Here is a 15,991-nt window from a genome sequence, read left to right on the forward strand (position 1 = left end):
CCAACAAAAATCTTAACATCTTCAGCTCTGTCACCTATCTTTTAGTTAGTACCACCTTCTCCAAACCCTACATCACAGCAGGTCTCACATCTTGTAAACTTTCCCTTTCACTCTTGCTGTTGTCCTTCTCTCACAATGTTGGGAATATGTAAATCCTAAACACCTTGGAGCCCCATCACACCAACAAAACACATACACGTGATAAATCCCATGTAAATTCCATTAAATAAACACACTGTATCTAAGAATTCAGGCAAAAGAGTTTTAGAAAACAACATATTTCCAGTTACCCAAACATCATGCCAGTAAGAGATCACAGACTTGTTTTTGAATGTGGACCGTTTTAAAGGTTTGCATTATAAACATCTGTATATACTCAATTGCCAGGATCTTCGTTAGGTCTAATGGATGTAAAGGATGTCTAGTTTTTTTGGAAGGAGTGTAGATTTTTTTTTTTTTTTTTTTTTTTACTTTATTCACTTTGGAGGAGGTAGTTGCACTACTGTTCAATTGTCATACACTTCTCAGAAAAATGCTTTTGAATAATGCTTTTACTGATGTCAACGGGGCGGATAAAGGAAAGATAGAAAGAAAGCAAAGAAAGCAGGTTTGTATCAACTGTAGAAATAAACGTCACAGTCCTGAACGCGAACATAAAATAGTACCACAGCTAATACGAATGAAAAACGCGCATTGATACAAATGTTATCCGTCCCGTCTGACCTCGTTTCCGTCTCGGTAGACAGACTTTTGTCTGCCGGCATTTTCTTTTTATTTCGCCGGTGCGCTTTCAGCTCGTAGATTTTTTTCGCCTGTTTTATAGGCCGGCAGCTGATATTTCTTCTTATCCCATTTTTTTCACTGCAGTCTACAACACAATGCCAGGTTTTTCAGACAGAGATCGTGGCAGAGACCGAGGGTAAGTGTGGGTTTCCTTAATATTAGCAAAAAATGCCAAGTGTAGCATTCGGCCGTTGGCTGCAGCGTTGTCTTACGTATCAAAACAAATGTCACTGCGAGGGTTTCGTGGTTTATTGTCGCCTTTCTGTTAGTAAGTAAAGGCGTGTATTAGAATGTACGCTTGTTTCTATGCGGGCGGCGCCCTGTCAGTGTAATGTAATCCATTTCCTTGCCGTTTGGAGATAAAATGGCAGCGAACGGCGGCTCCGTGTCGGCGTTTGCACGTCAGCCTTCCCGTTACCGGAGCATGTGACGCAGAAGTGTCTTCTCTTGAGAGTGCAAGATTTATGTCGCTGAGGCCCAATTTATTACTAAAGAGTCGTTTTCTGTCACCGGAGGCAAAACGAAACCTCATAACAGCCCCGTTTAACCGTGTATTAACCGGGTCACGTCAGGCTCGGTGATGTGACATGTTATTGTTTATGCGGAAGCGGTATTCAAAGATGGCTCCGCATAAGCGGTTTGAACCTGTTCAGTCTGTACAGCATTCATAGTTGTATATGGGTTTTTAATGTTAGTAAACCTGGTGTTGTATACATATACTACAATAACATAAAGTTAAATATATACATATAATGTGGGACTGTTTATGAAACATTTTAATTACAATTTTTTTGTCATTATTTAGCGTTTGTTTTGGTTAAATGTACTTGTGAAATTACTGCAAAAGGCAAGTTATAGGCAGTTTCTCGGAAAATGACAATTAAATAAATGCCTATTTAAAAAAAAAAAAAAAGGAAAAAAAAAAAGCAGAACGGCAAAGGATTGAATTAAGCGGAAAGAACATAGAATATACTGAAAAGATGCAGCCTGGAGCTTTAGCCTATTCAGTACTAGGTTTCATCAAAAACGAAAGCTACAATGAATAAATATTCCTAAATAAAAAACATATATATATATATATATATATATATACATAAGTAAAAGCCATCGTTTCATAAAGATGATAATTACAGTTTCAAGTTTTATTTGCATAACACATTTTAAACCAAAGGACTTTAAAATTAAAATATTTTTTAAATGGTTTATGTGAGAGAGACAATCTTAACTGCTTTATCTAATTTTTTTTTAAAGTAAATTTCATATGTAATTATTAGCCTGTTATACGTATGCATTTGACATAACAGCTTCTTGTTGTTTGTTGGTTTCTGGTTGTCCTGACCACGCCTGTCTAAAAGATTAGTTTATTGACAGTTAAGGGTGTAGTTCTTAAATTTCTGCCATGCCCTACTTAAAAAGCTGAATTGTTCATATACCAATTTTTAAAATCAATTATTAAGTATTTAAAAAAGGGATCTAAATCTTATTTTGTTTAAATAGAGGTGCAATCATTAGATCGTAAGGTGGCATCTGGAAAAGTTTGTTTGTTTTTCCAAAGCACTGTATGTGATCTCCTTCGGCAAAAAGTCTGTCTTTGTTTGTTTGTTTTTACGCTGTCTGATTATTTAAGTTAAAAAAGTATATTATAATAATCTAAATTACACCATAAATACCAAAATGAGCTTAAAAAAATAACTTGTATTTCACAGTGCCAGTTTGTATTCTTTGGCTCTGGCTAAAACCTCTAAAAAAAAAAAAGAAAGTGAAAGTGAAAAAATTCAACCTACAAATGTTTGGTCCTAAACTTGTATTTATTCCATTTAATGAATTTCTTTGCTGTCATTTATTTCATCTATGGGTACTTTTTGGTGAATGCTGTTATTTTCAAAAACAAAATACAAAGCATATCTTCGATCATATCACTTTTCCGTTTTCCCGAAATTCCACAGGTGCTGATTTTCTGTAAAGTAAATATTTAAGTTTTACAAACTAAGTGGGCACAAATACCCTCTTCTTCCAGTAAATAAATACATGGAAAATGGATATAATAGAAAGATTGTGTTTTGTGTAACAAATGCCTTTATATTTATTTTACAAAGGCTGTTTCCTTATAGTGCTATAAAACTGTGGAGACAGGAAATACATCTAGCGCTGCGATTGAAGAAATTGACCAAACAGGCGAAAACCTCAGCAGTGATGCTGCGATTAACTTCATTCATAGCTTAAGCCAACCTGAAAAAGTCTAGACTGCAGTTATTTAAACAATTGCAGTGTTTAATTTTGCATCCTTAAGAATATTTCTATAGGAATGGCTGAGCAGTTAATTGTTATTTTAACAAAAGGGTACTTTGTTTTCTTTTCTTTTTTTTTTTTATACGTGGCATCTTTTTTTCTTTTTCTTTTTTTTTCACAAGAAGATATGGCGGTGGGCCTCCTCGTTTTGGTGGTGGTGGAGGAGGCAATAGGGGTGGACCTCCTCCTGGAAAGTTCGGCAACCCTGGTGAGAGGCTGCGAAAGAAGCACTGGAACCTCGATGAGCTTCCCAAGTTTCAAAAGAACTTCTACCAGGAGCACCCAGATGTCACCCGCAGACCACTTGTAAGGCCTGATTTTGCATAATTTTCTCTATTTTTTTTTTTAACTAGGAAAAAAAAACCATAAAATGTAAAGCTCTTAAAATTATACATGATTTCAGTGGGTATTGCTGCTTTAATGTGAACTTGTGTCTTTTTATTTCTTTTTGGAATTCCAGCAAGAGGTCGAACAGTACCGAAGAAGCAAAGAAGTGACGGTTAAAGGCAGAGATTGCCCCAAACCGATCGTAAAGTTCCACGAAGCTGCATTTCCAAGTGAGTACAAATTCATGCTGCTTAAATAATTAAGAACTGCCTGCCTGCTCTATTACCCTATGCTGATATTTCAACTTGCAGCTACTAAACTTGCATGTCTTGCTTCCTCAGGCTACGTTATGGATGTAATTGTCAAACAAAATTGGACTGAACCAACTCCAATCCAGTCTCAGGGGTGGCCCGTAGCCCTGAGTGGCAAAGACATGGTTGGAATCGCTCAGACTGGCTCTGGGAAGACCCTTGCAGTAAGTGTTATACAGTTAGATTTTTTTTTTTTTTTTTTTTTTTTTTTTTTTAAAACCATTTCAGCCAAGATGGGGAATAAAATTAATGGTGCTATGTGGTTACTTTTGCTTTCCAAAGCATTTGAAAACATAATACAGTATAGAATTTTTTGCAGCATGATTGGCTAAATTCACCAAAGAGAAAAACATAATAAATTCTTTATTCTGTCATTTTGTATTATTTAGTACAGCCATTTAAGGCAAGGTAACCTTACTGCACCACTCACTAGGCAAAATTGAAAAAAAAAATGTGTATAACACTGTTGATATTTTTTAAGGTGACAACAGTGAGTGTATACAAGTTTAAGAGTGGCTCCGTTGAGACTGACCAGATGCTATGAGTTGTAAAATATCCATTTTGGACAAAATGTTTTGAGTTAAAACTAGGTCTGGGCGATATGGCCTAAAATGCATATTGCGGTATAATTTGAAGCAGGTGCAGTAACGATATATTTCGCGATATATTCTTTTCTTCTGTATAACATATTTTCCACACTATAAGGCACACTTAAAATCGTTTAATTTTCTCAAAAATCGAGAGTGTGCCTTATGTATGAATTCTGGTTGTGCTTACTGACCTCGAACCGAAATTTGTTAAAAAATGTTTTAGTACAACTTTGGTAAGCTGCACTATACGGCTGCCGTAGTGAGGAGCTTCGTGGAGTAATCTGGATCCAAAACTCCGTCCCCTTCAGGTCCCAAAGTCAAACGAACACTGAGAGTTAAAAACGGTCTAAATTCTTTCATCTTTAATAAAATCATCAGCATTGCTGCTTTATCGGGTGTAACAATTAAGTTTAACATCCATGAAAACAGAAGTTATTAAATTTAAAGGAGTTACAAGTTAACAGGAAGTTAGCTCGCTAGTTTACACCTAAACATGACATAGCATGTTCTGACTGAGAGATTTTTGAAACTAATTAAAATGCACAGCTCTGCTACCACTTCCAATATAAATGAAGACAGAAAACTAAACAGCAGTGGCGTTTGCAGGGTTACTGAAGTTGGACTAACTGGTATATAATGTTGTGCTACGTGATTGCTAGCGACACAGCTATGTTAGCATAACATTAGCACAGTGAAGCTGGAGGATGAACGCCAACTTTTTTTCCACTCGATAAAAGTTAACGTGAGGGATTCTGGTGGTCAGGGACAAATGCAATCGCATAGCAGGATGCTATACACGGGCCAAACTTCAGTCAGGAGAACAACTGAGATTATTCATCCACAATACGAGGTTAGTTATTAATATACTGCAACAATATGGGAATAGAACAGCTGCGAGAGAATTCAACATTAATGAATCAATGTTACGGAAGTGGAGGAAGCGCAGTTTTTGGCTTTCCCCATATTTCAAAAGTGCTTTATCTCTTTGCTATGACTGTCGCCCGCCATAATTTGCAGATGATAATGGTTTCGACCAAAACAGGCGCAGCTTGATGACATCATCAACATGCGATAGAGCGATGGAGTCAAAATCTCTATCGTTGGCCAAATTTACATCGTTTCTATCGTATATTGTTTATATCGCCCACCCTTAGTTAAAACCATGTTAACACTGCTGTCTTTTGTAAGAAATTCACAGCACTGATGTTATGGAGATATGGCAGACAACTCTTTATTCTTTCAAAACACTGATGTTACACTGTTATGTTAATAGTTGCATTACTTGCAAGATTCACTCCTTTTCGTCCTTTTTAGTACCTTCTGCCTGCAATTGTGCACATCCAACACCAGCCATTCTTGGAGCATGGAGATGGGCCTATTGTAAGTAAAAAATATATTCATGTTGTCTGTGTAAATATACAAATCTTGCTGTGTAAAACAGCCAATTCCATCCTTTTGACTGCCATTTTGAAATCTGAAAATCTTTCCTCCTTTGTGTTTTCAGTGATTCATTTATATATCTTGATGCCTTTTTACATCCTCATAGCCTCTGCAGTCTTTTAGTTTTTTCCATCTATTGACAAGGCACAAGTTTGACTTTAAAATGAAAAAATATTTATATTAAATATTTACATTTTAATTCAAACAGAAAATAATAAAAAAAATACATTTTCTTCCATTTATGACTTTTTGCTGCCCATCTACAGTACTTTCAAGACCCACACTTTTTGATATTTAATCTATAAACATGTGTCATCCATATTTGTTGTCATGTGGAAGAACAGCTGAAATGTTCAGACTTAAAAAGAATGTAAATCGTTTTTTTAGTGCTTGGTGCTGGCACCAACCCGTGAGCTGGCCCAGCAGGTGCAGCAAGTGGCGGCTGAATATGGCAGGGCCTCCCGTCTGAAGAGCACCTGCATCTATGGCGGGGCGCCCAAAGGGCCCCAAATCAGGGACCTTGAAAGAGGTATATATTCTTTAAAGTTTTTGTTTAAGGATTACAGTTTAATTGTATTGGTTTTAAGTTTAAAAACGCTATTTTCTCGGTTTTTGTTTAAGGTGTTGAGATTTGCATCGCCACTCCGGGTCGTCTCATTGATTTCCTGGAGTGCGGTAAGACTAATTTGCGTCGTTGCACCTATCTGGTGCTGGACGAAGCTGACCGCATGCTGGACATGGGGTTTGAACCTCAGATCCGCAAAATAGTGGACCAAATTCGGGTAGGTTGTTTCTGCTTTTGCTTTGCAGACAGTTAACATTATATTTCTAAGAATCTGTGTCAAAACAGGTTTTCATGCCACAAAGATGGCAGCTATTTTAGTGGTTTCTTATGATACGTAATTTGCATAGTCTTTTAAGGGCAAGGGCCTCAAAAATTTGATGAAGACCTAGAACTGAACCAGAATACATCAAGTAAACCTGTGTTGGTAAAATTTATTTTTTTCTGTTTTTTTTTTTTTGTTTTTTTTTTTTGTTTGTTTGTTTTTCTCTACCAGCCAGACCGTCAGACCCTGATGTGGAGCGCCACCTGGCCTAAGGAAGTTCGTCAGCTGGCCGAGGACTTCCTGAAGGACTATGTCCAGATCAATATTGGAGCACTGCAGCTCAGTGCCAATCATAACATCCTGCAGATAGTTGATGTTTGCAATGACCTTGAGAAGGAGGACAAGTGAGTAAATGCTTTATACCACCCTTAACGAGTGCTTAAACATGAAAATCCATGTTCTATATTTAATTATGTACTGTAGATAAAGAAAAATGTCTTATTAAATCTAAAATGGCTCTAATCCTGTTGTGTTCATACCATCTTCATAGTATTTTACTTTAACCATTTAGACACAAAACGTAAATTTACGTGCTTTAAATTGGTAGAGAACTTTATTCAGCTAGTAGATGAATAATGAGTAGACTTTCTCTGTTGTCTGCTCTCTGTAAGACTGATCCGTTTGCTGGAAGAGATCATGAGTGAAAAGGAGAACAAGACCATTATTTTTGTGGAGACCAAAAGACGTTGTGATGAGCTCACCAGGAGGATGAGGAGAGATGGGTAAGGAGTCCATATCCTTAATTTTTTTTAAAATCGTATTTACAGTAGGGCTGTGCGATATGACCAAAATCTCATATCCCTATATTAAGACATCTATCGTCCGATAACGATATAAATCACAAAAATGTAACATTTTCTGTAAATTCTGTGAATCTTGGGCAGCTCGACTTGCGTGAAATGTTTCCAGCTGGGCGTCGCGTACCTGGAGTCGAGTGCATGAAACTACATTTTTAGACATAGGTTGTAACGGCCGCCGTTTTCTTTGTGAGTACTTATTACACGGCGTGCTGCGGGAAAAAGCCTGTTCTAATGTTTGAGTCTAAGGTTTTGAAAAGTCTCAACAGGATCTTGAGCTTTATTGTGAAAGGTTTATGTGGAACATAAACAAGCAGACACGCGATGGTTTTAACGTCGTTGTTGCTAACGACAATGCATAAAAACAAGCGCTTGTCCGTCTGTAGTGTGGTTATATTAAATATAAGAGAAAGAGAGAACTTTAAGAAATTAATATAGCCACTACAGTGACCATCAAAACGATGGAAAAATATTGCCGTAAAGAGTTTATTTTGCGACACCACGAAACAAACGATAGCGTAAAATGAAACGATAGACGTTTTAATATCGTCATCAGATATATATCGTTATATCGAACAGCCCTAATTTACAGTCAAGTTCAGCAAATATTTGAAGCAACATGTGTCACATTTGCTGTAAATATACATGCAGGTTTTGACCCAGAAACACATAAAATTAAAGTTACTTTAGATAAAGGTTCATATTAACTGCCTAAGTAAGAGCCTATAGGCATTTCAAGATTGCTGCAACACATGCTCCTCAGTGGACTGACAGTGGACTAATCTAGGCTGACTGTGTGTGTGTGTGCGTGTGTGTGTGTGAGACAGGTGGCCTGCAATGGGAATCCATGGAGACAAGAGCCAACAGGAGAGAGACTGGGTCCTTAACGGTAAGATATATGATTTTGTGTTAATAAAATGGATCTGGGTTTTAATATTGAAACAATCATTGTTACTCTATATTTTACTCAATTTAGTCCCTTTCCTTCCAGAATTCAGATATGGCAAAGCGCCAATTCTCATTGCAACAGATGTGGCCTCCCGTGGCTTAGGTCAGTATGGCATTGAATAGTACTACTTTATTATCAGTGTTACACTTATTTTAAAGAAAGTGCTTTTGCTTTCTTTAACTTTTCTATGCATTTTCTGAGTTTTTCTCACCTTAAGGTGGAGTCTTTGTGGCAGGCGCTAGGCATGACAGTCCCAGGCCTCGAGAGGGAGCAGGATGACATATTGGAATTGCTCAACTGGCTTGCCACCCAGTGGGCCTAGAGAGGTGAAAGCTCTTGTGTGCCAGTGATCTTCAAAAGGCTGTGTGGCTAAGCCTTTGTCTCTGATATGTTGTTGAAAAACGCTCACATCTGTTCTCTGTCCATGGATTTCACCTGACAAATGCCATCCAGCTGTTTCCAACTCAAACGTTAAAAAACAGAGATATGCTTGATGCTGTGACTTTTGCCTTGCATGCTGTTGTGTTAGAGAGCGCTGTATTGCAAGTCACTTGTTTGAGATTTGGAACAATTGTTACCTTTCAGAGCTTGTATCACATAGCATGGGTGTGAGCTTGTCAAAGCTTTCAGTTGTTTTCTTTTGCCGTCAAAGTGCTGGATTCCTTGAAAATGGAGAGAGCAGTTTGAAATCATGTCTCTGAAAATTGAGGAGACCTGGCACATGTGTTTAGGGGGTAGTGGGAGCATCTAGTGAGTGGAAAAAGAGAGAGTCAGCTCAAACCAAAGTTCCTCCCTCGCCTGCGTTTTATAGTCATGTCGAGACCTGCCAACAAGAGACATTTTCTCAAGTGAACACTGGCTTCTTGGAAGATCTTGCCTTGATGATACTGATGAAGGGGGTGGGGGTGGTGGTAATTGTTCTGTGTTCGCTCAGGGGTCCCACAGGGTTCAATGTTTGGCTCTTTTTCATGGTTTTTGAAGCGGGCCCCTGTTTAAATTAGTACTCGGTCTATTTTGTCTTGGCAAGACGCGCAGTGCGGCCTTTAATAACAAGTTTCTTTTGAGAGTGTACTGGGAAAAGCCTGGACATGCAAAAATGTACCACTCAATGGTCCTATATTGGCACGAGGAGGCCCCAGTGCATATCGTGGCCCAACTGCGTAGAAGCTCCTGGATGTCACTTGACAATTTGTGGGGGATTTCGCTGCATTGGGAAAGGACTAGTGAATGCATACTCCTTAATGGTAAGACTTAAATTCATTTTTTTTTCTCCCTTGGTTAACAAAAGGGAGAGTCATGTCTTTTGATTATGGTAAGCAACTGGAGTGTGCATCGTTTCTCTCTTCCCACAGTAGTATTCCCATGGAGTAGACTTGTACGCAATTCTGATGTTTTAACGTGTTTCCTCCACAGGCTAACAGTCGCCTTTCTTCCCCAGCCTTCCCAGTTGCTAATTTTTCCCTTTGATCTGGCTGTTGTGGTGTGCAAAATCTTTTGTGGCCTCCTTGTTTTGTTTTGCCACACTGCAACACTTTCACAGATGTGGAGGATGTGAAATTTGTCATCAATTATGACTACCCTAACTCTTCCGAGGATTATATCCACCGCATTGGACGCACAGCCCGAAGTCAAAAAACGGGCACAGCCTACACCTTCTTCACCCCCAACAACATGAAACAAGCCAGTGACCTGATCTCTGTGCTCCGCGAGGCCAACCAGGCCATTAACCCCAAGCTGATCCAGATGGCAGAGGACAGAGGAGGTAAAAATATCATTCTTATTTACATTAGGATTTAAACGTGAGCTAGACTTACTGACGAGTAGATACTCAGTTTTTGTTATTGATCAGTGATGTTATTAGAGAGGCGATTTAAAGTGAACCAATTAGTCTTTTCCAAAAAATGAGATCCAAGTATCAGGAGTTAGTCTCTAAATAAAAGTTAAATGGTTTAGACTGCTGTAAACACTCAGTTTTCGTTGTTCATGGACCTATACAAGAGACGGATATGCCTAATATGGTTATTTCAGGCATACGCTGGGACAGCTTCGCCAACACCTTAAGTTTTCTCTCTAGCATCTGGTTGGCACGTCTCCATTTTAGTTCTTTTTGACATTTCAGCATCAAAAATAGGTGATCAAGAATATATTTATTGTAATTATTATAATTTTTATTTCATATTTGGCCATTTAAAACTCAGTTATACAACTGAAGGTTAGAAAGTTTTTTGTTTTTTTCTTTTCATATTTTTAATATATTGATTGTAATTGACTTCTCTCATTCTCTCTCTCACCCCACCTTCCGTCACGGGGCTGCACCTACAATTTGTGTGTGTGTTTGTGGATAAGAGAGAAGTGTTATATTCAAGGAAAAGCATAGTAGTTCCACCTTAAATGTTGATACAGCATACAGGTGTAGCTACTCCAGTACAGTCCAAGAATGGATATTAAGAAAGGAAAATAACCATGAAATGTTGCTTATTATAATGTTCAAATCTGATTTTTTGGGGGGAAAATAAACTGACTTCAAAGTAGAGCACTAGATTTTTATTATCCTTACTGAACTTTGCAATTCGTTCTTCTATCAGTTATTAGGTGTTTTTCCTTATATTTAGATCTAATAAAGTAATTGTACTTTTTAATTGTGACTTGTCCATCCATCCATCCATCTTCATCCGCTTTATCCGGGGCCGGGTCGCGGGGGCAGCAGCCTAAGCAAAGAGGCCCAGACCTCCCTCTCCCCAGCCACCTCCTCCAGCTTATCCGGGGGAATACCAAGGCGTTCCCAGGCCAGCCGAGAGATATAATCTCTCCAGCGTGTCCTGGGTCTGCCCCGGGGCCTCCTCCCGGTGGGACATGCCTGGAACACCTCACCCAGGAGGCGCCCAGGGGGCATCCTTGTCAGATGCCCGAACCACCTCAGCTGGCTCCTTTCGATGTGGAGCAGCAGCTGCTCTACTCTGAGCCCCTCCCGGATGGCCGAACTTCTCACCCTATCTCTAAGGGAGAGGCCAGCCACCCTTCGGAGGAAGCTCATTTCTGCCGCTTGTATCCGCGATCTCGTTCTTTCGGTCACTACCCACAGCTCGTGGCCATAGGTGAGGGTAGGGATGTAGATCGACCGGTAAATTGAGAGCTTCGCTTTTACACTCAGCTCCCTCTTCACCACGACGGACCGGTGCAGCGTCCGCATTACTGCAGCTGCAGCCCCAATCCGTCTGTCGATCTCCGGCTCCCTTCTCCCATCACTCGCGAACAAGACCCCGAGATACTTGAACTCCTCCACTTGGGGCAGGAACTCATCCCCCGACCCGGAGTGGGCACTCCACCCTTTTCCGGCTGAGAACCATGGCCTCAGATTTGGAGGTGCTGATCCTCATTCCCGCTGCTTCACACTCGGCTGCGAACCGTTCCAGTGCGAGCTGGAGGCCCTCACCCGATGAAGCCAACAGAACCACATCATCTGCAAAAATCAGAGATGAGATTCTGAGGCCACCAAAGCGAAAGCCCTCCGCCACTTGGCTGCGCCTAGAAATTCTGTCCATAAAAATTATGAACAGAACCGGAGACAAAGGGCAGCCCTGGCGGAGCCCATCACCCACCGGGAACGAGTCCGACTTATTGCCGGCAATGCGAACCAAGCTCTTGCAACGGTTGTATAGGGATCGAATGGCCCATAGCAACGGGCCAGACACCCCATATTCCCGCAACACCTCCCACAGGACACCCCGAGGGACACGGTCGAATGCCTTCTCCAAGTCCACAAAACACATGTAGACTGGTTGGGCAAACTCCCATGCACCCTCAAGTATCCTGGAGAGGATAAAGAGCTGGTCCAGTGTTCCGCGACCAGGACGAAAACCGCATTGTTCCTCCTGTATCCGAGGTTCGACTAACGGACGAACTCTCCTTTCCAGCACCCTGGCATAGACTTTCCCAGGGAGGCTGAGGAGTGTGATCCCCCTGTAGTTGGAACACACCCTCCGGTCCCCCTTCTTAAAGATGGGGACCACCACCCCGGTCTGCCAGTCCACAGGTACTGCCCCTGATCTCCACGCAACATTGCAGAGGCGTGTCAACCAGGACAGCCCTACAACGTCCAGAGCCTTCAGGAACTCGGGGCGGACCTCATCAACACCAGGGGCTCTGTCACCAAGGAGTTGTTTAACTGCCTCAGTGACCTCGCCCCCGGAAATTGGCGGGTCATTCCCCTCATCCCCAGACTCTGCTTCCTCCTCGGAAGACGTGTCAGTGGGATTAAGGAGGTCCTCGAAGTATTCCTTCCACCGCCTGACAATTTTCTCAGTCGACGTCAGCAGCGCTCCGCCAGCACTATACACAGTGCAGGTAGAGCACCGCTTTCCCCTCCTGAGACGTCTGACGGTTTGCCAGAATCTCTTCGAGGCAGTCCGAAAGTCTTTTTCCATGGCCTCTCCAAACTCCTCCCACACCCGAGTTTTTGCTTCAGCCACTGCCCAAGCCGCATTCCGCTTGGCCTGTCGATACCTGTCGGCTGCCTCCGGAGTCCCACAGGCTAACCAAGCCCGATAGGACTCCTTCTTCAGCCTGGTGGCTCCCTTCACCTCTGGTGTCCACCATTTGGTTCGGGGATTACCACCACGGCAGGCACCAACCACCTTGCGGCCGCAGCTCAATGCAGCAGCTTCGGCAATGGAGACGCTGAACATGGTCCATTCGGACTCAATGTCCCCAGTCTCCCTCGGAATGCTGTTGAAGCTCTGCCGGAGGTGTGCGTTGAAGATCTCGCGGACTGGGGCCTCTGCTAGACGTTCCCAGCACACCCTCACTACGCGTTTAGGTGCACCAGGTCTGTCCAGCGTCCTCCCCCGCCACCTGATCCAACTCACCACCAGGTGGTGATCAGTTGCCAGCTCAGCCCCTCTCTTTACCCGAGTGTCCAGAACATATGGTCGCAGGTCTGCTGATACGATTACAAAATCGATCATCGACCTACGGCCTAGAGCGTCCTGGTGCCACGTGCACTTATGGACACTCTTATGTTCGAACAGGGTGTTCGTTATGGCCAAACTGTGATTAGCACAGAAGTCCAATAACAAAGCACGGCTCGGGTTCAGATCAGGGAGGCCGTTCCTCCCAATCACGCCCCTCCAGGTCTCGCTGTCGTTACCCACGTGAGCATTGAAGTCTCCCAGCAGGACAACAGAGTCTCCAGGTGGAGCACCCTCCAGCACCCCCCCCCCCCCCAGGGACTCTAAGAAGGCTGGGTACTCTGAACTGCCACTCGGCGCATAAGCGCAGATGACAGTCAGGACCCGTTCCCCGACCCTAAGGCGCAGGGAACAAACCCTCTCGTCCACCGGGAAAAACCCCAACGTACCGGCAGCAAGCCATGGGGATATTAGAATACCCACCCCAGCCCGCCGCCTCTCACCAGGGGCAACTCCAGACTGAGACAGAGTCCAGCCCCTCTCCAGGAGACTGGTTCCAGAGCCCAAGCCATGCGTAGAGGTGAGCCCGACTATATCTAGCCAGTACCTCTCAACCTCACGCACTAACTCAGGCTCCTTCCCCACCAGAGAGGGGTTACTCCGCCAGGGCCTCCGCTCCTGGCCGCCACCCGGCACACAATGCACCCGACCCCTATGGCGCCTCCTGCGGGTGGTGGGCCTGCGGGAGGATGGGCCCATGTCTCCTCTTCGGGCTGTGCCCGGCCGGGCCCCATGGACTAAGGCCCGGCCACCAGACGCTCGCCCTCGGGCACCCTCCCCGGGCCTGGCTCCAGGGCGGGGCCCCGGTAACCCTATCCCGGGCAGGGTAAACTGTTCCCTCGGTGTCCTTTTCATAAGGGTCTTATGAATCGCTCTTTGTCTGGTCCCTCACCCAGGGCCAGTTTGCCATGGGAGACCCTACCAGGGGGCAAAAGCCCCCAGACAACATAGCCCCTGGGATCCCTGGGACACACAAACCCCTCCACCACGATAAGGTAGCGATTCAAGGAGGGGAATTGTGACTTGTTTTGTTTGTTTTGTTTTTTTGTTATTGTTTTGGGGGGTTTTACGATCTCATAGCAGCCCTGATGCTGGTTTCTGTGTCTTGGTGCCACAGCCACGGTGTTTTAACCCACCCTTCCTTCTCTCTCCTTTGTCTCACACAGGTCGTGGAAGGGGGGGAAGAGGTGGCTACAAGGATGATCGCCGGGATAGGTATTCTGGGGGTGGGAGGAGTAACTTCAGTGGTAGTAGCTACAGGGACAGCGACAGAGGGTTTGGCAGTGGGCCGAAGAGCTCCTTTGGTGGCAGTAAGGCCCAAAATGGTGGCAACTATGGAGGCAATAGTGGTAACTCTAGTGGTAACTATGGTAGCAGCAATTACAGCAACAGCAATGGACAGGGTAATTTTGGCGCTCCTACAAACCAGGTGGGCGGCTTTGGTAACCAAAGCTTCCAGGGTCCCCCTCAGTTTGGGGGTATGCAGAGGGCCACTCAGAATGGTATGAACCACCCACCATTCCCATTCAACTCCCAGCCGCCGCCCCCACAGGCCCAGCAGCAGCCGCCACCACCACCAATGGTGCCCTACACCATGCCACCACCCTTCCCTCAGTAGATATGATATATGCACAATAAATGGAACCAACATGATTTTTGTTTCGTCCTGAAATCTTACAGTATGATGATCATTACTATTATTATTATTATTAATATTATTATCCTTTGTACTGTTTAACTTTGTTTTGCTTACAGCAGGGTTGGAATTATTCCGTAAACCCAGAGCATTACATGGAGTCATAAATACGTCTCCTATAGTGCAACCATGATTGCTGCACTTTTCCTTGACTATTTTTGGTTTTTTGTTTTGTTTGTTTGTTTTTTTTGTTACATTCCTCAGTAATTTATTTTTACTAGGTAATACAGTGTTTTCAGTTTGTGGTATGCCTAAAGTGATGTTATGGAGATCATCTATAAAAGGGGTGCGTGTGGCCCTTTTCAATAAAAATAAGAAAAGATGGTAACCTTGTGTGTCTGTGTTCTCTCTCTTTGGGGATTTTTGTGGGTTTTTTTTTTTTTTTTTTTTTTTTTTTTTTGGATGGTTGGGGGGGTAGATTTTGATACCTCTAAGTGGTGTTACAGGGAAGCTGGCAGAGCTCTGTTCTGCTGTTTTGGGTTTTTTTTTGTCAATTTTCACCCGTGTGTCCATCCATTTTTCTGTTGATTATCTGGGTCACTGGGACAACACGTAATGCAAAGCTTTAAACCTTTTGCCAACCTGCAGCTCTTTCTAGGGAACACCAAAGAGTTCCCGAGCCAGCTGAGAGATGCAGTCTTTCAAAAATATTCTGGCCCTACCTGCCTTTTTTGTTTGTTTGTTTTTTTTTGGGGGGGGGGGGGTGTATTATTATTATTATTATTATTATTATTATTATTTAATTATCGCAGAGAATAATGTCTATGGAAAGTAAAGTTTTATGGTGCAATTGATGATTTTAACTGGTAATACCCCAAAATAATACAGAGAAACCTCAGATATTCAGAAGACACCCTATGAGCAAGCACCTGGCGACATCTATGCAACGCACTTTCAACTGAAATCAAATGAAATACACATATTAAATATTTCACAGTAAAGGTCAAGGATTGGT

At 42.7% G+C, this 15,991-nt stretch overlaps 1 protein-coding gene across 2 annotated transcripts; it reads left to right on the plus strand.

The window, feature by feature from the left end:
• Positions 1–704: 704 nt before the first annotated feature.
• Positions 705–15,364, plus strand: LOC308394709 (putative ATP-dependent RNA helicase DDX5). 2 transcript variants are annotated; one of them, XM_080879156.1, is made up of 13 exons: positions 705–919; positions 3,195–3,378; positions 3,533–3,629; positions 3,741–3,874; positions 5,615–5,680; positions 6,128–6,269; positions 6,362–6,522; positions 6,799–6,971; positions 7,239–7,349; positions 8,252–8,313; positions 8,416–8,475; positions 9,914–10,135; positions 14,507–15,364. In XM_080879156.1, exons 1-13 carry the CDS (start codon positions 879–881, stop codon positions 14,956–14,958), a joined length of 1,905 nt encoding a protein of 634 aa, XP_080735282.1. In that variant the 5' UTR covers positions 705–878; the 3' UTR covers positions 14,959–15,364. The 2 variants fall into 2 exon arrangements, with proteins under 2 accessions (XP_080735282.1, XP_080735283.1); XM_080879157.1 differs by having other exon boundaries at positions 706–919; positions 3,198–3,378.
• Positions 15,365–15,991: the final 627 nt, after the last annotated feature.

The sequence above is a fragment of the Rhamphochromis sp. 'chilingali' genome (assembly GCF_963969265.1).
Source record: "Rhamphochromis sp. 'chilingali' genome assembly, chromosome: 4".
NCBI lineage: Eukaryota > Metazoa > Chordata > Actinopteri > Cichliformes > Cichlidae > Rhamphochromis > Rhamphochromis sp. 'chilingali'.